Source organism: Falco cherrug, chromosome 5 (assembly GCF_023634085.1).
Source record: "Falco cherrug isolate bFalChe1 chromosome 5, bFalChe1.pri, whole genome shotgun sequence".
Classification (NCBI taxonomy): Eukaryota; Metazoa; Chordata; class Aves; order Falconiformes; family Falconidae; genus Falco; species Falco cherrug.
In genome coordinates, this window is record NC_073701.1 from 60,627,997 (window position 1) to 60,649,855 (window position 21,859).

The window sequence follows — 21,859 nt, forward strand, 5'->3', positions numbered from 1 at the left end:
ACAACCGAGCTTTACTTAGGAAGGAGCTCTGTGTCAACAAAACTCTGTGCACTTTATTGCTGTGTCTTTTCTGCTTTTCTTCTGCTTTTTGGTTTTTTTTTTTTTAATTATTATTTTTAGGTCTTTTTTTTTCCTTCTTTTTGGCCAGTGGGTGGAAAGGAAAGTTTTATCTCATTGTTTACATCTGCTTTTCTCCTCACTGTTTTTGTTTAGCAAATGAAAAGGTTGAAGATATCAATGGCTGTCCCCGGAGCCAGTCTCAAATGGTAAGAATAAAATATATTTTTAGTCTATATTGGCATCTCTACGCTTTCCTAAAATGCTTTTAAATAATGATTTATTTAAACTGTGAATATTCTGTCCCACATTTACAGTTAAGTCCTAACTCTTGTATAATGTTCCTGGTACTTTTTTTTTCTACCTGTGCTTAGTGTTTGTCACTTCAGTTCTGTGCTCAATAACTTTGGGTTTTGAGGTAACCCAGTAGCAAAACTTCATCACTTCTAATTAATCCAGACTGCCTTAGCAGACCTGTTCTTCTGATAGTCCAGATAATTTAATTTAGTTTCATTTTTAAGGGCAGTACATCCAAGAACAGTTTTTTAAGTTGAGTCTTTCTGTCTGGAAAACTGGTTTGATGAACAAGACTTGCCAATTATTTTTGAATATAAATAGCTTGTTGGATTGTCCACTGTAAAGTCCAGTTAGATGCACTGACTCCAAGGCTTTCAGAAATAGCACTTTAGTCATACAGCTCTCTGAGTTATAGCTGGCAGCTGCTTAAAGACATTTGAATACTCTCAGGCAAGAAGCATTTTGTGACTGTGATTCATATGGAGTCTTATTAATCTTTTACTGTGTTTATGGCTAGTCAACTACATTTAATAAGATAAAGCCTCCTTAGAAGGCTGTGGAACTGACAGGTACAAGATCTGAGCCTCAGTAACATCACAATGCATTTACTGAATCATTTGCAGTTCCAGTCATGCTCCCCCATGCTGAGGAGTTTGTTTTTCTGTTCACATTCAAGTAGTGCATGAATAAGGTGCAGGATTGTGTAGCTGGCAAGGATTTTGGAGTATAATGATTTGGATGAGTTTGCATAATAGCAAACTGCTGAAGCTGGGCTTAAAAATAGAGATGGAGTAGAAAAAGAAATTAAACTTATTCAGTGCACTTTCTAAAGGGGGAAGGAATTTACAGCTATTTTTCTGTGAAGCTGCAAAAGGTAAAAGGAAAAATTTTGAGTACCAGTAAAGTGGAAAATGAGGTCTTTTGGTTCTTACTTTTTAAAAAAGATGTGTATGTTTAGAATAAGGTTTTTCTCTGGCTTTCAGGCTTTTTGAAACACTCCATGGTAAGAATATATGCAATTTCCTTAATAATAGTTATTATTTTAATTACTCATATTACAGCAGCACCTAGTGGCCTCAGCTGAGAATGCTGGGAACTCCAGTGTGGAACTGTAATATTACACACACAGATCGAGAGATAATGGCTCTCTAATCACATTAAAACCTGCCATTCCAGACAGACAAGACAAACAAGAGGAGGCAGAAGCACAGAAGAGTGATATGATTTCCCAAGGTTATGTAATTGGTTAGCAACCATCTAGGATTGCTTAGGGACCCACCACTGATGTCTATTGAGTTTCATTTCCATGAGAGAAAGCTGAGCTGCAGAGAGAACTATTTACTCTAGTAAGTTTGCATCTCCAAAGCAGCATTATTTGTGTTTGTTCCCTATTACCAGGTAAATCTTTATGTGGCACAGGGATTCTGGATTTCATCTCTAGCTCTGCTGCAGTTATGTATGCTCATGCTGCAGCAGTGCCTGTGGGAAACTGCATCCATCTTCCTTCTCCTCCCATAAGGCCACCTCTCAGCTCAGCCAGACTGAAGAATATGTCTCAGGTGCTCTGGGTCTCAAACCAGGTGCTTTGGAAACTCCTGTACATAGTCATACATCAGTGTCTGCACAGTGCTAAGGCATTGCATTTAGCCACTTTAACTTAGTAGAAACATATTTGTTTATCCTTCTTTAATTCAGTCTCTATACTTCATTGTTTTACGAATTAAAATATATCTCTACAGTCTGGTCAGATTTATTTATTTTTATCTCTACAGTCTGATCAGATTATTTTCCTGCATTTTGACATAACAATCTTATACTGCTGATTTCTTCAACTGAGCTGGGAAATTTAAAATATACTGAAGTTAAAGTAGTTCAAACCTGTCAGCTCTCCTCTCAGAGCATCCCAGAGACCCTGCGTTTTGAATCTGCTTTCCATTTGTTTCCTTTGGGTTGTGCACTGAGCTAGCCTAGCTGAAGGTACCGCTTTAATGCATTTTCAGGTAATTTCCTTTGGCAGTGCTCAATTTTGTTAGCCTGCTCAATTAATGATAGGACAATTTTCCTTGTAACAGTGGACTCCTGGGTGTTTGCAATGTGCAGAAAAAAAAAGTGTAACAGTGGTCAAAGCTGGTTTATATGTTTGACATATGCCAGTATGTAGCAATGACGTGTCAGGATTTGTCAGAACACCAGCCATCAAATCAGCAATATATAGCATGTTTGTTAGCCTTTCATTCTTTGCTTTCATTTTAATTTTTTTAGTTCATAAACCTCAAGAATCCCACTACCCGTTTCTTTCACATGTTTTCATAATCCTTACTCTCATAACTTGCAATTAAGGAGAAATGTTTTCTGTATTCATGTGCCATTTGATACCTTTCCAAGGAGGTGATGTCTAAGACATTTTATTAGCTTGAAAGAAGCTAGAGACCACTGACATGGATTGTCTGCTGCTGGAAACACTTGATATCCTCTGTAGATGATACTGATATACATTCATAATTAATCACTACCAATACTCCCAAATTCTGTTCCACTCACCATTTGGTTTTCCTCTTGCCAATGGCTTCATCTTTCAAGGGATTGTTAAGACATCTCAATTCAGCTGTTATTAATTTGTAAACATATTTTAATGCTTATTTTATGTGTATAAAATACTGCTGCTTTAGTTTTCTTTTAGATAGGTCTATTGCAATGTCTTGCACTTTATGCTCGTCTTGGCAGTGATGTATGAAGTACTTGCAGGCAAGTTGAACTGCCTCCACAGGTCCAAGTTTATAAAAATTAAAACCTGTGAACCCCAGCAGTATCCAGTTTCTGCATAGTTAGCTTTAGAAGGATTTTCATGGCTGTCTTTATGTGCACATGTTTGATGTCACACATGGAGTCTGAGAACCTGAGATGTACTGGGGAATAAATTATTTCATATGCAAATCTCAGAAACTTTAAATAAATGAAACTTGCAGGAGAATTCACAATATTTGCTTGTTTGCTGGGTAAATCTAACATGGTAAAAAGACTTTAGTATTTCTTATGAATGCTTTCCATGAAGATTATAAGGATTTTATACTCTGTGTATTATAACAAAATTTGTGTGTCTACAGTGTCATATGGAGTCTTCTTGTCTTGCCTATTTTTTTCTCTACAGCTATGCATTCAAGGAGGGATATGATACTTCAGGGTTTTTTTTTTTTCATCATCTCTTTCATTCCTTTAAATGGAAAATAATACCACATTCATTTCTATCTTTTCCTTGTGTTAATTATTCCATAAGTATATCAATTAAGGAAACCTCAAATAATCTTTCTTTAGAAGATAACGGTCTTTCAAGGGTTTATGTTTTCATACAAGCAAAAGTTAATGTCTTTCTGCTTCTTTATATGCCATTTGTTTCTTTAATTTCTGTTGTAAGTCCCCTCATCATTAGAAAAAGCAGAATAATGTCCTGGGTAGCAAAATATACTATAAAGTTTTTCTCTAATGGTCCAGAGAGAAATAATTCAGATATTTTTTTCTTCCTGAACATACCAAAAATGTACTGGAAGTTCTGTAGTGTTTTGACCCTAAACAGAGCACGTCAAACATATAGTAAGCCTACAGAGTGTCAAATTTAATCCGTTCTGGGGTTGTCATAGAAAATGCAAGAGAATTGGAAAGTGTTGGACTGAAAATCTTTTTATGGTGACATTTACAGTGTTGTCCCTAGAGAATCTTACAAAACTAATTTTTCTATTCTTTCCTCATGCCGTGTATGGTGCTTTTCAGCTCTTTCAGCTGCATAAAGAGTAAAACAAATTCAGAGTTACCAAAAGTATTTAGTATATTGCTTTTCATGTTGGATTGATGTTGTCTTATTAGCTGTTTTTTCTTCCTTCAAATTAGCTCTTGTTACTTCCCATGAGATGTCTGCGCCAGTACACGTCTATGCACAAAAGCATCCTTAATTGTAGTTGGTAGCGGGGTTTTTTTCATAGTTATTAAAGGGTTGGAGAGACCCTTCTTATTAAAAGGTTCCTAATGTAGTTGCATGAGTTTAATGAAGACTATTTTTCATTTTGTCAGTCTTTGGCAGATTTTTCTACCAGTTTGTATAACCAAAGGTATGCTTCAAAGGTAATTTTTATGGTTGAGGATATAGACATGCTGCAGTCAAACATAGGAAGTTGAGTTCAATAAAAATACAGGTCTTGCTTACCACATCCTGGAGATCAGGAAGCTGGAAAATGTGTTTGAGCTGTAGCACATTGCCAAATGGATATGAACATCTAGTAAAAAGCTGCAGTTAGCAGAGGGGACACCATCTTTGGGTGAGTAGCAGTGTATCTGTGAAAAAGTAGGAACCAGTGACTACAGCACCAGTAAGATCATTTCTATAACATTGTACTTGATTCCATTAATAATGCCTTTAAAAATATGTTAATAAAATAAAAATGTTGAAGAAAAGAGCCACAAGAATGCCAGCAATTTTGTTTTATTCAATGAGACTGAAGAAGAGTTGTGTAGTTTAGCAAGAAGAAGGTGGAGTAAGTGACTCAGTCTCTGCTTAACCAGGGAACATTTTTCTGATAGAGAAAACTTCCTATTACATAGTTTAAGAAGTGTGTAAATCCTAAAGCTGAAGTAGGGCAAAGTGACCATGTCTATACTAGTAAATATTGCTCTGTAATTTGTTTGGCAGATGTGCTTTGTAGTGTTCCTGGAGTCTTACAAAAGCCCCCAGTGGCTCCCTCTCTGCTCATGTGCTTGAGTTTTTCTCCAGAGGAAGCCAAGGTTGCAAGAGGATGAGGTGCATGCAACTCCCTTCTTATCAGGGAGTCAGCCTGTGGACAGGATAAACAGGTGGAAATGAGCTGCCAAGGGTGCCCTATAGTATGTATCCTTCCCTTCAGAACAGACACCCGCACTCAGACTTGCTTTGGCAGGGATGTGCTAAGCAGACACTGTTGAGTAACATCCCTCAGTACCCAGGAACATCAGTGTCCAAGGATAAGAATATTAGCCTTAGCATTCTGTGTCTAACAATTGTTTGTTCGAAAGAGGATAATTCTGTATAAAGTAAGCATTGTTGGTTCTACTCAGCCCCATAGAATTCCATATGAAAATATGTGGGGTATGGTTATGTGGAGCTCTTTGAGGACTGGGAAGCCTGAAAATATCAACGCTATGTTCACTGTCAAATGAGCCCACGTGTGAGATCTTTCTGTCTGCAAAATGTGTAAGAATTTTCTGGCATTGCTGGTGCAGTTGTTGGTGAGGTGGCTGTATGGATTCAAGAGATACTTGCTGTGCTTTGGAGCAGCTCCAAGTGAGCCTTCCACACAAGTGTGACATGTTGAAATATATACAGAATTTTGGCTAACTATAAAAATATGGTCCCTTACAACTAGAAATTCAGTCTGAGTTTTGAAAAGTAATCCCAGCCTCTTTCATGTGCAGGCCAGCTTCTTCTTGCAGTGACACCTGTGTGACCCCCTTTTGTTTAAATTCAGGCTGTCACTCCATGGCTATCAGTGGATCTTCACAGATTTCATGACAGGCTGCTATGAGAGTTTCGTGAAAATACAAGGGAAGAAAAGACACTAGTTTTGTCAGCTGTGCAGGTTTGTTGTGCTTGAGTGAATGGAACACAAAACAGTAGTTTTGTTTCCATAGTGCATGCTTGCATGCTTAGTTTTCTGAAGTCAAGTGAATAGTCTGAAGTATAGATTGCTCTGTTTTGGAGAAGGTGCAGTTTGCATAAGAGGTAGGATAACAATTAAGAAAACAGTTGGTACAAATCTCTTTTTAAAAATGTAGTGAAAAGGAATGGCTTCTCACAGTATGGGCAGGGCAGAGTCAAAAACTCATTTCCCTGTCCTCTGTGATGGGTAAGGGCTATCTAGGATTTGCTAATGGAGTAGCCTGAAGAAGGGAAAAATGAAAGTACTTTTAGAAAAGGATGACAGGTTCATAGCATGACATCTAGTGAAGTGATCTCAGTAAAGTCAGAGAGAAAAAGTGGTAGTAATTATAATCTGGGCTCCTGTGAGAGGTTTCCCGTGTTTACAGATAGGAAAGCTCATATATTAGCTGTGTTACATAGAAAGAATCTGTAAGACAGTCATAGCTCGTGTGTGGGTGTTTGGGGAACAAAAGACTTGAAGAGTATGCCCAGATGTTAGATAAAGGACTCTGTGGAAAGGATCAGAGGAAGATTAAGGGTTTTTCTTACATGGCAATTAGTTAGAAAGATAATTTCAATTTTGATGAGAATATTCAGATCTGGAATAGAGAAACAGACAAGATTCTCCTTCCAATGACACTATACCTGTATTCCAGATTATTGTATTCCAGATCATTGGCTATTTGGCATAGACACATCAGAAATATACATACCTATTTATATTTGCTAGAGAAGTTTTCAGTGTACAACATAAAAATCGGCACATAGGGATGTTTACCTTTTGTACACAATGTATACAGCCGTGAGAAGACTGGTAAGCATGATTTCTTCTCCATTCTGTGAACTTCCTGGCAATGCAGATGAAATGCTGTATCTTTTGCCTTGTTTACACTTAGTAGGGGAATTTCCAGTACCATCTTAAAATTCCCCTCTGCTCTGCAAGTCTCCCTCTCTGCCAGGTGTGTTAAAAGGGACCTGATCACACTGGAAATGAGCAGTTATGTTTGGTTACAACAGGAACTTTCTCTTATGGGCTTCCTTGGGTGAAGTAAAAGACCCTCTCGTCCTGGAGACCTGTTACATCTTGAAGAAGACCTTGATCTGCCTTAATTAAAAGTCCACACTTGGATTTCTGTTAGCGTTGATGAAGGCAGAGTTCGGACAACAAAACAGATCAAAGGGCTCCAAGTTGCTCTTGATAACAGCTGATATTGTTCATACCTCTGTGTGGCCTCGAGCCAGGGTGTTATCCAGAGAAGAATTTTATGAGGACTCAGTGTAGCTAAGCCTGTTCCTGCATGCTACCCAGCTCCCAACAATTGCAGCTCTTCCTGGGACTTCATAAGAGGAGGCAGAAGTATCACGCTCCCTATTCCCTGGGAAGAATGTTTCATGGTAATGCACAGCTTATACATTCTTTGGTGTCCCTCCTCCCCAAGGGTTTACTTACCAGTTATTTCTGCATTTCTGGATCCAGCTCTTGTGGTTTGGCAGAGTGAAGCCTCATGCAATTCTTTTTTTTTGAGAGTGTGGGTAAAATACCCACTGGAGCCACGCTTGTAACAAATACTTCTTTTCACAGTCTGTTCTCCTACCTTGTAACAGTGGCAGCTCTGGACTGAAGCAGGCAAGGCTGATAAGGCTCCATTAAGACACGTTCTAGGCAGATGCTTATCTGTGAAGGAAATGACACTCCTCAACATGATACATACTTGGGTTTCCCATTTTCTGATGGTAGTTTCAAGTAGACCCATACATTTTTTTTACTTAACTAGCTATGCTTTCTGAGATTCCTCACTAGGTAGGTGATTTACATTCAATTTGTACCCTCACTGGGATTCCCAGGAAAGTGCCCAAGAATGTCATAGCTATGAGCATGTCTTAGCTATCCTTCTGAAAAGGTTTTCTTGGACAAGTCCTCTTATTTCTTAAGTATGTTCACGGTGTGATTTTTCCCTTTGAGAATCAGCCCCGTTTCCGCACACTTCCCAGTGACTGTCCTCAGCTGTTCCAGGGAACGCTTTCTTGGACGTTTGACATATCCAGCCACTTGCAATCCACTCTACAGTGTACAATGTACAAGATGGCTTCAGACAATTTACAGTTTTGTTGGCATTCGCTGAGTTTTGAAGCTGACTATCTCATTGAGGTCTCCCATATTCCCTTGGTTTATGGTAGGAATAGTAACTACTAAGATGCATTTTCCTTCAGCTCTGCTCCAGGTTTATAGGGCCCTGAAGCTTATTCCAGCAGTCTGAGAAATTCTGTGTCATACAATTCATATGTCCTGAAGCTCAAAGCAGTGAGAAATGATCAGCAAGCCTTCTACACATGTATTCATGTTGCTACCTAGAAATAATGGGGATGACAGCACGGATCTGTATGAGATCCTGTTCCATGTGTGGGGAAGTGGCCACTCTGTGAGACCAGTGTACTGAGCATCAGGTTATATCTGACTGCTTTTCACTTGCTTAGGGCACTGAACATTTTGGAGAGTGAAATAAGGCCTTTCAAACTCTTGAATCATATATGATAAGTGCAGGACAAAATTTTAGAAGCTGACCTTCAGGACTGGATTCTCCCTCTTTGTTTAAGACATCAACAAACGCTTTCACAAACTTCTGTATGCCTTATAGGGAGGCCATGACTTTTCTGTGTCATCCTGTATGCCACAGAATTTAAAAATTCTCTAGCTAACAGCAATGCATGTAGGTCTATGTACGGTGTAAATATACAAATAGGTAATGCAAACTGAAGAATACTTACAGGAAGTAACATCTCCATCATCAGTGTAGAAATTGAAGTTTGTTTCTTGTATGCTGATGAAATTAACTTGACATAAAGACTAGTGTAAAAATGAAAATCAGAGTATCAAAAATAGAGGTGTGTGGCACCCTGAAACAAAAAATTAGAGGGAATAATGAGGGTCCATCTAAGGGTACATTATGGTAATAATTGTGGCAATATGAATGGAGGGAATAAAGAAAGGAAAAGGACAGAAATTCTGTTAAGGGTAAAGTTAAAGATGTTAATGTTAAACATGGTTGGCATTCATGGAAGAAGATGTTGGAATTCTTGTTTGAAGTCTTACTGAAAAGAGATGATTAATGTTAACAGCAGAGCCAGTTTGAGTAAGATGAGAGGCAAACTGGTTTAGTGTGGAACTGGCAGAGGAGGGATTCTGACTGCTTTTGTGAACAAACAATTTCTAAAAATGCTAGAAACTGAGTGAAAATATAGATGGGGTGAGAGCTGGACAGACAAGCACGATAACATCTTTTCATGGGAGACCAAACATGTTTTTATTGTGAAGGAAAGAGGAAGTTAAGGAAAGGATGGGAGAATCACTGCAAGTGTTCAATCTATTTGAGCATAGAGGATGGGACACTTCATCCATCCTGCCTAAGGATGTTATGGACTTGGAAAATAAGGGCAGGAAAAGGCAACCAAATTACTTTTTTGCTGTGATTTGGTTCTGGTTTGGCTTTTTTTTTTTTTTTTTTTTTTTTAGAACTCTTTATTCTGCACTGAAACAAGCAATTCTTGTTACATCCAGAGAAGATCTGAGAATATTAAAAGGACCACAGGATTTATGACAATCTCTCTTCACAGAACAGCTCAGAATTACTCAGTTGCATCAGGCAGAGAGATGCATATTCCCCTGAGTCACTCACATTTGACTGTCTGAAGTCATAAAAGAAAATGCCACAGGAACACATCCTGGGTATTATTTTACTAGGCTGGAAGTACATTATTCATTAAATATAAATAGTGTACAGTTATTAGACTTTTTGTTTAGGTTTACAAATTCCTTGCCCTATTAATGTGTGGAATCACATGAGAATAATTCATCTAGATGTTAATGAAATAATCATGTCATAAGAAGTACTTATACTGTGATTATATTGGTCTCCATGAAATCTACTGAGATGTTAGGTTAGAACTGAGTTTGTTTGGTTAGGGTTGTTTGGTTGGGGCTAGGATTAGGGTTACTGCTGTAGGCCAAGACTGCTGAACACAAAAAAACCTTTTTAGTCCTTAAAATTAACTATTTCCCTTCACACTTTCCCCCAGAAATTCCTTGAAACCCCCCTCCCTCCAATCTATATCTGGAATACGCCAGTACCTCCATGCCACTGAGGCATGCTGTGCCCGCATCTTCTCCCCATCCCTCAGCTGTGTTTGTCGGGAATGTCATTCAGTCAGAAACTCATGTTAAACTGTATTGGGAGGAGATGCAGAGATGAAATACTGAAGTACGCTTAAAGACTAGTGGGTGACATACGCTTTGAAGTATTTGTTTTTTGGAGAGATACAGTTGGACAGTCTCCCCTTTTCTCCCCATCTATAGTTAGCTTTCTATGCTCTTCGATTTTCTGGTGGGTTTTTTGTTGTACTTGGGGGTTTTTCCCCCTAAAAAATGTCATGTGAACATTCTCTGAAGTTTTGGAATGGATCAAATATATATTTGTGATACAGATGCTTAGACAAAGAGATGATGAATAAATGGCCTTGAAACCTCCATTAATAGAAACGCACTGAAAAGTTTCAACACAAACATGCAGTTAAAATACTTACAGTAAATTGACAATGACATGCATTTTAGAAAGCACCTGTTGGTTATGGTCATTAATACATCTTTCCCAGATAGCAACAGCAGGATTACAGTAAATATGTATGCTTCGTGATGGTGTATTTTTATCACCTTCTATAGGGAGAGTATGTTATAAATACTAGGAATGTCTAGAATGTTTACTGGATTTAAAAATAGAGAAGAAAGTGCGTGATGTTTAGCTGAACAGCAAAAATGCATATTTAAGCTGAACAAGAAAATAAACAATGTCTCTGAAGTGGTTTTATTTTACAGTATATCCAAACAAGGCTTTTGGTAATTTTGAGATTTTGTCAGCTTTCTAGATTTTTATCAAATGTCTGATTATTTTGGAACTGTGGCAAAATGCCAGTTCTCCTATGGCTGTAGTTGAGGACTCACTTCTATTTAAAGCTTTTCTAACCACTTTACCACTTTCTTCACAATACTTCTTCTTAGACTGTCTTATAATTTTGTGTGCTACATGTTAATAAGGAAAGCTTATTGTTCCTGGTCTGTGAAGCCTTGAATTTCCTCAGAGAGGTAGACTTTTCACAAAAGAATGTTTCTTAACATTGAAGCAGAGTCCCAAGGTATGTCACTCATCCTTCTTCCTTAGATAATCTACCACTGCCTGTCTTGACAATGGTAAATTCTGCAGCTTCAGTAACACACAAGACTCTTAAGAGAAAGAGTGTGGGCCTGTGTTTCAGTGTGTAGCACACACGTATGGACATGCATCTATGCATATACCTTGTGTAGTTCTGATGAACCCTCAATGATTTTATTCACTTTGAAAGGCATTTAAACCACTCTCCCTGCCTCTCATTTGTGAATGAAGGTTTGTGGGAGCTTTGATTATCTGGACATCCGTGAGAGTCTGAGATGGCTACTCTTCTGCAGAGTTGCCAGAGTTACTATCTCTATTTTTTAGAGTGAGTCCAGATTAAGTTTAGCAAAGAGATACGCATTTTGAGATCTAAGTGTCAACATCTGCAAACAACAGGGCACACACCAAGAGTGATTATCATTATATTTTATTTGGTTGGGCTAGGAAATCCAACTACACAGAAAATGTTTTTATAGAGATACAGGAACTGTGCAACTATCCATAAAACACTGTGGTGTAATGTGTAAAGCAGCAGAGGGTGCCAGAAAACAACAAGTTGTGTCTTCCATTGTAATTAATGGAAATGGAAAGGGATTGTGACTAGCAGTGTTAGGGTGGAATAGGGTTTGCATTGTGAATTTCTCTGCAGACAGGAGGGAAGACACACTTCTTGTAATTTTAAAAGCTTACTTGTGCTTAAAATTGAAATAAACACTGTCCAACAAATTTTCAAGCTTTTGGAGGTATCGTGTGGTAAATTATGCCTATGTGACAGTGGAACTGAATCATTTTTTAACAACTATACATACCCAGTATTTCAAAGCTTGGCTGTATAGCAAAGGGTCTGCAAGACAGGAGGATAATAAAGTAACATAGAATGTCCCAACAATGTAGTATGTTAATTACAAACCATCATGGTAACAAAAACCATCGTGTCCTCCTACATCTGTGATTGTTAAGCCCATTAAAAAAGACTTGACAACCTTCCCCTGCTCTCCTGCTAGAAAGTAAAATACTAAAAATTTGATGCCAGAAAAAGTTTTTTTGCAGCGATATTGCATTACTTTCAGAATATAATACAATTATAATGTCAGAAAATGAAGAGAAAGAACCAAAAGTAGGTGCATACTGAAACTACTATGATCAGTCCAGATGTATTTTCTCACTCTGTCCTTGATCTTTGCTGGAACAGAAGCTGCCTACATCTGCTGCAGCTAAGTGCTAGCCTGTTCTATGGAAAGAATGCCAAATCTGCTTGATTTTACAATGTCTTTTACAGACTCACCATTTTTGAGTTCCTTGACTTTTATGCGCACTAACCCATCTAACCTTGTTCTTTTATTTGGCAGTAATTATAACTCAAAGAATAAACCTCTTCTATGAACTCTGTTACAAATCCCTTCCACCTACAGCCTCTCCCCAGTACCCTGTTGCTCTCCCACATGAATTAGCATGCACTGCTGCGTCAGAGCAGCGGTCCAGTGGTCCATCAGGTCAATATTCCCTGTCTGAGAATGGCATTGCAAGAGGTGACTTAGCAAGAACAAGTGACCCTGGCATTTTTTTTGTTCTATTCTCCTCCTCTTTCCCCAATATCTAAAGTTATTGTATTTAGGGGTATTTGAGGGTACTTCTTTCCCTGCTCTTTCAGTATTCATTCACACACCACTGTTGTCACTGTTCATTTCATGAAATATCAAAACGAAGCACACTGGATTTCTCAGAAAAAAAAATCTTGTGTCTCCTACAGCTGTGTGCACAGCCATGGGAACAGGTGTAGAGTAGTCATGTTTTTTCCATTGATTGCAATTACTGCTCTGCCAACTTGTTCCTGCTGTCAGGAGCCCATGGATGTGACTGATCTGGAGTGCCACGAGGTACCATTGAGCAGCTGCAACTTTGTGTTAGTAAAGATTTTGGCTGCATTATACTGGACTTAAATACTGTTGTTAACCCTAAGTATAAACTTGATTACAGCTGGTGACCCTGTTATTGGAAGACTGTTAAGGTACACAAAGGTAAATTGGCTTAAGCTAGCAGTAGAAGAAGCAAATTATCACAAAGACTGATTATTTCAACAGCGTTAACTAATCCCTTTTCATGTAAAGGCTTTTCATAAGGTTGATTAAAATATTAACACAATCTTCTTATAGGTTTTGGGGTTTTTATGTAACTTGTCTATTTAAGTCCACGATGACCTGAAACTTAATACACAAATTGTTAGAATACAGTACAACCATTTTTGTTTCAGCAGAAAAATATAGTATAAATACAGTAATCTATTTGGCAGCTTTCTGATGTGCAGGAATTATTTAAAACAGTCCTAGTCTGAGGAGTCTGCTGACCATATGATCAACAGATGATCATATGACATAAATCAGAACTATACTTATTTTAAGTTGAATTTATTTTAAGTTGGCCCAGTGTCTGGATATGAATTAGTCTGGCCAGGGTTCAGTTTCGGAGTCTGTCCAAGATACATTTTTTTTTTGTTAGGACTTGAATGTTTTCAATCTCACAAACTGATCACAAATAATTTTTGCTTTTTGTAGAGTCTATATCAACTTAAAGCATTTGTTTACCTATGCAGTTCTTAGCAATTCTTTCAGCTGGCATCCTGACCATCACCAAATTTGTGAAGTCCTAAAAGTTGAATCTGAACAGTCTTCCTGAGACAGAAATATGTTTGTATTTTAGCTTGTAGCTTTTGGCAGTCTTTAATTATATAATAATTAGAATATGCTTAATTTAGGCTTCTATTGTCAGCTAATTGGAACCTTGTTTGAATTATCCATACCTCTTGATTCTTCAGCTTCTTTGGAATTACAATGGGAGCGTACCAATGACATTTCTCTCTAGGGAAATAATACCACAAGAATTTTCTTTGTCCCATGGCTTCCACACTTGAAAGCTGAGACCTATTTGTATGTGAAATAAATAATAGTTCATGAAGTTAGATAGCTACAGTTTTGTGCTTTCTAAGTGCACACATAACTAGCTAACCAGCATCCCAGTCTTGTGGGCTGTTTTGCCTGTCACTCACAGATTTTCTCAGTATTTCCTCCTGATAATAACTTTAAATTAAGCTTTTTTTGTAAAAGCTTTCAGTTCATGGACAGATCAGCAGTAACACTCCACAGTAAACATACACGCAAGGGTGTCTTCATATTTCTTGTATATATAAGGCTTCTATTTGGATTTCTAGACATAAACAGTTTTGAAAGATTTATGTTGTTTCATCATATAAATTAGTTTATTTGAAGATATGTGCCCCCCGCAAAGTTCAGTAAATGCTTATTTTTCAAGTAATGCTGGCTGTATTTTGGAACTTGAAAACACTTGCATAACTATTTGAAAAATTGCTTCCTCCTACACTCCACACTTCATTGGCTACAACTGGAAGTGACAGCAAGCAGTAAGTGCTTGTTAAGGCCTCATTTTATAGGCTCAAGCACTTCTGATGTTTCTATTATAACATTTGGCTACGTGTAAAAAAAAAAAAAAAAAAAAATCCTGGCCCTATTGAGCTTAAAAGCCCATATCTCATTGCCTTCTGTGGTTTCAGGTGCTTTTATTTTCATTGACTGAGAATCTAGACACCAGATCTTGTGAAAATGTGGAAGATTCTTTGCATTGGTTATGAGCATTTAGCAAAGACACAGGTTACTGTGAAGGCTGTTTATAAGCATGTGCAGCATGAGCTAATATTTCTTTGTATATTATGCTAAACATGGTATAAAACAAAATGCTCAAGTACATTAGCAAAAGTGAAAGCCTGACTAAGTTTCTCGTATTATCCCTATGGCTTTTAAAGGTGTCTGGTTTAATTTGAATAGTTTTAACCTGTGACATCAGCTCATCACCAGTTTTGTTTCTTTTTCTCTAGGGCTTAAATCAATTTGTTTCAGTAATACAAAAATTAAACATAAAGGAAACCCAGTGATTTATGTTCTCTCCTGCATATATCTTCCCAAGGACTTTAAGTTCCAGCCTGAGGGCCAGCCACGTAACTTTAGACCTACAGAAATCTCTGGACTTTTAGAAGTTGCTAATAAGAAGTATTTTTTACCACTTTTCTTTTGATGAGCTCAATGTTATATAATTTTGCTTAGAGTAATATGCAAAATATATCTAATTAAAAAAATAAAAATATTTTTAGAATCAAAAGGCCAGAAACATAGGAGGCAATTGTCAGGGTCTCTCCTGCACAAGCTGTAGCATTAGGACTTCTGATGCAGTCAAAAGGGAGGGTTCAGAAAGCACAAAGTACATCTGGAGGGATTCCATTGGCAAAGTTCAAGAGTTGCAGTGAAATGCCCCGTAGTTTACCTGTTTACTTACCTTTTAAAGGATCCATCCTGTCACTGGTTGTAATTGCACTTCTTTCTAAAAGCTGCTTTTTTTGATGAGCTAAATGAAGTTGCTATGTACTGAATAGTGGTGAAAGAGAGAACTGGAATGCTTTCAAAGGTTTAATTAAGTCTAATAAATGAACACTCTGTTGTTGACTCTCTTTTGACCTAATGGAGAGAAACTCCTCTGTTTTAGAGAAGCGTGCATATTCACATTGCTCTCCAATTTTTGGAAGTTGCCAAGTTCCATAAATATTTAGATGTTAGTACCTTGCTGACTCAGGAGTGTTGCATAACTAAAAAAAAAGATTTTAGACTGGCTCACTGAAGTGATGAATTGCTTTAAAAAACACTGTTCAAACAGAGTTCCTTTTATCATCACCTTAAAAACATTATTGCAGGGTAGTATTTATCTTCAATTTTGTGTTCTTAGTGCATGTGTAGAGCTCTTTCATGGTGGTGGTGGCCGCAGGCTTGCAGAGATGAGAGCACTGAAGTAGGGAGTTACTTTGAGATGCTGGCAAAGAACTTTTGCCTAGTCTTTTCTTTTGATCCATACTGCTGTGGAGTCGTATTTTAGCTTTCTAAGAAACTCATGCAAGATACTGAAATACTCCATGGTTTTCTGAATCTGAATACAGGAGTCTGTTCAGGACCAAATCCAGTGCTATATTCCAATCAAAAAGCTAACACTTTCTTCTGACAATTTCTATTATAACAACAAAAAAGCACTTCAGAAATTACTATTGTTGTATTTTGTGCTTTGTAATGTCTGCTGTAGAGACTGCTGTGTAGAATTAGGTAGAGCAAATACAGACAACACACAGAAGGAAGAGTGGATAGAAAGGGAGACAAAGAGAAGCAAGATCACACCATTATGTAGACGAACAGATTAAAATGTTGCATTCTTCTCTCTTCTGTTTTTTGGGGTGTTTGTGGACAGAGATTTTTTTTGATGGGTTTTGTTTTTGGTTTATTTTTTGGTTGTGGTTTTGTTTTGTTTTGTTTTTTAATATGAAAATGAACAGCAGATGTTCATAATGACCTATTTGGCCATCTAAAAATTGTGATTAGGATTAATGCTTTTATCTAGAATAACTGAATTGTTCATTAACTGGTGGATGTATACTAACAGAAAAAACACCCAATAAATTGTATTTCACATTACAGAGCTTATCTCACATTCACCCCAAGCTTTTCAAGCAGCAGGTCAGATGCTAGATGTAAAACTTGCAACGCCAATTGTCACTTTCATGTTCCTGATAAGGCTGGCAATAATATATGTCAAAAGGGATCCATTTTCCACTGTAGCAGTTTCTTAAAAGCAGTACACACCCCAGCTCATACTCTGACCTCAAAAGTGACCTCATACATTCTTTTATCAGCAGGTCAGTACATATGTCTGTTGCATTCTCCAAGTATTTGAGAAGTTAATTTGTTTTCACATTTCTGGGTTTACTGGTCATGTTTCGTGTTCAGAGTGCATGTTGGATGAATTTGATGTGCGTGTTCCTTAATATCTGTTGGAAAAGGAAGTGGAAGGTATTTCAGTTTTAAATAATACCATCATCCTTTCCTCAAAAAATAACTAATAATTAAATAACTCCAGCATCATTTCCTAAAAATTTTTGCCTGGGAGGCCTTCTACATACCAGTAGTTATTATTCTCTAAGGTAAAATTCTCCCCAAATGCCTCCAGTAAATCAGTTTTTAATTTGCATATATCATCTCTTATTGCAAAGTCAATACTTAGTTTGGAACAGTTTGTTGGACTTTTGTTACATGGTTCACTGATAGTTATTTTTATTGAATACTCGTTAAATTATTCTACTGCAAGTAATGAGGAGTTTTTTAAGAAAAAAGTCAAGCCAAATGTATGTGCGTGTCAGCGTACTCTGCTTAACACCCTGAAATGCATTATAATTTCCATAGAAAAATGGAATGTGCCTTGCATCTGGGTGAGGTAAAAGGCCACGTGCAAAACAAGTCAGCAGAACACACTTAATATCTCCCAGCAGAACTGCTAACACCTGTTTTATCTGGGTGGGTTTTCAAATTTACACCACCCACAGAAACTTGACATTGTCTTCCAGTGTAGTTACAAAAAAATTATTGCAATAAGCTGTCATGTTAGGAGCTCATGGGAAATACATTATCAGAACATAAATAATGTGATTTTTAAGTCTCTGCTCTTCTTTGTACTTTTGCAAGTTTTACTGGAGACCTTGTTTATCTCCCAGTTTTCCCTTTCTTCAAATTTTCCTCATGTCTACAAGGTGAACTGAGAATTCATGGCAAAGTTCACCCAGTCTCAGTAGTCTTTGGTCAAGGGACCAGTGGAACATGCAGCCTGACAAACCAGCATCTTGCACAGAGACTGCAAATTTGAAACTGAACAGGTTCCTCAGTCAGGTCACTGTAAATTTTGCAGTACTCTGGGCCACATGTCTTCCCATTGCATTTACTGCAGGATTTGGAAGAATTTGGGCATATTCTCTGCTCTTCAGAGTGTCCTTATTAAGTAGTAGTAGTAAAAGCTTTTTTATTATGTAATAATGCTATGTACAGTTTCTTCATAGGGAATCTTGATGGAAATATAAGACTTTCAGACAGTTTTGCTCAATAATAAAAATCTTTTATTATTAATTTTGTATGAGCACACATATACGTTAATAAGCATACCCAACTTTAAATATGCAAGAGACAGCAAAGCAGGTGGCTTGTTCTCAGATGTGTTAAACTAGTTTAATCCGTGCAATATAAAAATATAGAAAGAAATCAGTTTCTTGTTACATTTCAACTATAATACTTGTAAAATGAGACCATAGGAATTTGTTTCATATTGCTCCCTTTGAAAATCTTTAACTCTACTATTTTTTTCTAGCTATAATAGAGATAAATTTGAGTAAAAAATGTTTTCTGCAGCAGGATTCTCCCTTTTTGAATACCTATGAATCAATGTGGATAACATACAGCAATAAAATGTAATGAAAATACTACAAAACAATTTTATAAGTAAAATTTTGTGACAGCTTTTCACAGAAAACAGGTAAATCAACAATACCAAACTGAAGGCAGCACATGGCACAGAAAGTATTTCTTATAATGATTGAGGTTACTGATTTTTACAAACCATTAAAATAAATCTTACCATATGTTATAACAGATCATAATTGCTTACTTTTTATGGTTTGGATGCATTTTGTCCCACAGAATATGTACAATTGTAAAGGTATTGGGGATTTTTTTATATTTGAATTGTATTGTCCTTTGCAGGTTTGTTGTTGTTTTTTTTTTTTTTTAAAGAGGTGAGCAGAACTTCAGATGTGCTGAACATCTGTTTTCAAGTGAAGAACAGGGAATTCTCATAACTGAGTATTGTTTCAGTGATCATTCAAAAATCAGCTAGATGCCCAAACAGTGCTGACTGTGTAACAGTTGGAGAATGAATAGGCAGGAGGATAAAGACATTGGACTGGGTAATCGATTTCTGCATACCAGTTTTGATCTGGAAAGATGCTTTTGACTTCAGCTGAACCTCCTTGGTGTAAGCTGGCTATCAGAAATGGGCATTTTTCAGCCTGACAACATCGTGCTCCATATAGAGATATGTACAATGCAAGCATGATAGTAAATAGAACAGCAGAGAGTGGATTCACTTGTTTAAAATGGAGACAGTTCTTGAGTTGTTTGATTCTTATTTTTTGGTGAAGGGAGTATTGGACCTGTGCCTGTTATGTACATAGTGAAAAAATCTAAATGTCCACCTGCTCTGGTTTATGAAGTCTGGCTTTTTAAATAATCTTAGTGCTAAAACTAAGGATAAAGAACATATGCCAGTATAGAACTACAAGCATTTTCTCTATATACCTCTCTGTGTTAGCTTTCTAGCCCTTTGCTTTAAGGAAAGGCAAAACAGGAACACAAACTACTGAAACTAGTTGTGAAGAAAACCCTTAAGGAACAAAGTTACCAGGCAAACCAAAAATCTGGGTGTTTCCGACACCACAAGTGAGTTGTCAACAAGTCACAATGTGTGCAATGGATGAGTCAATTAGGAACAGAAAGTGAAATAAACTTGTCCTTCTCAGTCTCTGAGAACTGCTTTAGGCATAGCAGATTGTGCAAGATATAAGTTTGGCCAAAAAAACAGACCTTTTAGGTAGTGTGTATATGTGTGGTTTAAATGGGTATCTGTGAGGCTGTATATGACCAATTGTCATACTGTTCTTTATTAGGTGAGGGAAGATCAGAATTTAGGCCATGCCCACCTCAAAATATTTTCTAGTTTCTTCCAGAGTATTCTATATAACTAATTCTACCATGTATAGTTTCATTCTCTCACCAGCTCCAGCACATGCACCAAAAATGCTTTTATCTGCACATGAAGGCATCTTGGTTTCTTGCCTGAATCTCTGTTCTTAGAGCCTGCAATTCAGACTAGATCACTGGCACTTTCCCCTGCTACTAAGAAAGCAGCCAGAACTCAAAAGCCAGTGTGTCCCCTTCCATGCTGGGTTCACGTGAAAGTCATACAGACAAATAGCATCTGCTCTTCCATTTCTCATATTATTAATTTTATATAGCATGCATGTTGTGAATACTTAAAGAGTCCAGGATGCTAACTGTAAGGCCTGTATTGTATTTTTATTTGATTTTGATTCTACTAGTGCTACAGAACTGGAATAAGAATGAGCTGTCTAATAACAATAAATTGTTTTCTAATAATACATTCATTTAAATCTGTTGACCGCCATAAATTTTGTTAATGACGAATATCCATGGGAAAGAAAGAGTCAAATACAGGTCTCTCAACTTAGGTTAATACTCTGGGGAAATTTAGGAAGAAGACTTACTGGTAAAGTGTGTTTGAAATACTGTGACACAGAGTGTCTCATGCCATAACACTAATCTCAAAGGAGTACTGTTTAATGTTGGTGTTGAAAAAAAAAAACAAAAAAACAAACCACCAACAAATACTGAAGAGTTTTATGGAGTTTCTGTGCTCTGGAAGGTGAGTGTATATGTGACTCTCTGGGTTTCTGTGGGAGACTATTTCCATGAGTGTCCCTAATCAACCATCAGCAACATTAAAAAACTTCTACAGAGCAAATCCTTTGCCAAATTTTATCTGGGGCTTTGGGTCATGAAGCAGTATGTCAAAACACACACAGAGCTACAGAAGATAACACTGAATGAAGTGCTAAAAGAAATTACTGTTTTACTTCTACTGCCAAAATAATCAAGACTATTTTAGGAGCATATATGTATAGAAACACTGTAATAATAAGGTGTAATATTTATAAAGGTGTCCCATTCTTTAGCAAGAGGAATCCAGCTCAAAGTAAGCAAATAACAACTAACTTGTGGATGTGTCTATATGCTCTTTTAAACTATATTATCATAAACCTAACAAATAGCGTTAGTCAAACCAAGGTATTTTTAAGAGCTTCCTATAAATACAGAAAAGCATAATGCTGTATTAGTCATCATTACATGTCTTCCAAAGCATCCTACAATTAATTTTATGTTTGGAAGTGAAGAAAGTGGCGTTTGCCAGACAAAAGACATGAAAGCTAATCTTGGTAACAGCAAAAATAATTATAATAAATAGACATACTCTATATGTTGACTCACTGGTGAGTACAATCCCACAAATAAGCTCTTCCTGTAAGTCTGCTAACTGCTGGGTATTAAGTACTACTGTTTATCTACATGCGAGTCCCACAGTCTGGTTTAGTGATTTATTTATGTCAGTAAAATTTCAAATAGTTTCCAGTCAAAAGCAGATTACCCACAACTAGACAATGTAATATGTTACAGCAGATTTGCAATGTATCTTCTTTGTATGCCATATAATGTATTAATAGTATTGCTGCTTATTTGTACATAATCATTGGGACTATAACCTCTTAAAATGTGAGCATAGAAATACATCGGAGCTTACTACTATCTGTGCTGTAAGTATCTCAGGTTATTTTTTCATAATGCTGTGTGTATGAGCAACATTAAAAGGATCTGATTTATGAAGAAGCTTAATATATTGTAAGCATAACTCAGTAGGCTTAATTTAAAAAACATCAAATGGTGTTATGTACCTGATGATGCCCACAAATCTTAATTCCTAAACTATCATCCTCTTAGCTGAGTTTATCTGTACCCACAATGCTGGAGCTACATTTCAGAACTGGACATAGCATTCTTGAGTTTTGATAAGGAAATGATTTTATTGTCAGAAATAGTTTTTTGTTACCTCTGAAAAGCAATCTCGTCTAATATTGATTGACTTT

General features: G+C 37.0%; 1 protein-coding gene across 7 annotated transcripts in view; it reads left to right on the forward strand.

The window, feature by feature from the left end:
- NAV3 (neuron navigator 3) overlaps positions 1 to 21,859 on the forward strand; it is a 414,479-nt gene that overhangs the window by 222,046 nt on the left and 170,574 nt on the right. For all 7 annotated transcript variants that reach the window (XM_055711535.1, XM_027808516.2, XM_027808518.2 and 4 more), the window contains exon 3: positions 214 to 266. In XM_055711535.1, coding sequence (XP_055567510.1) covers positions 214 to 266 — 53 coding nt within the window. The remainder of the gene's footprint in view (positions 1 to 213; positions 267 to 21,859) is intronic.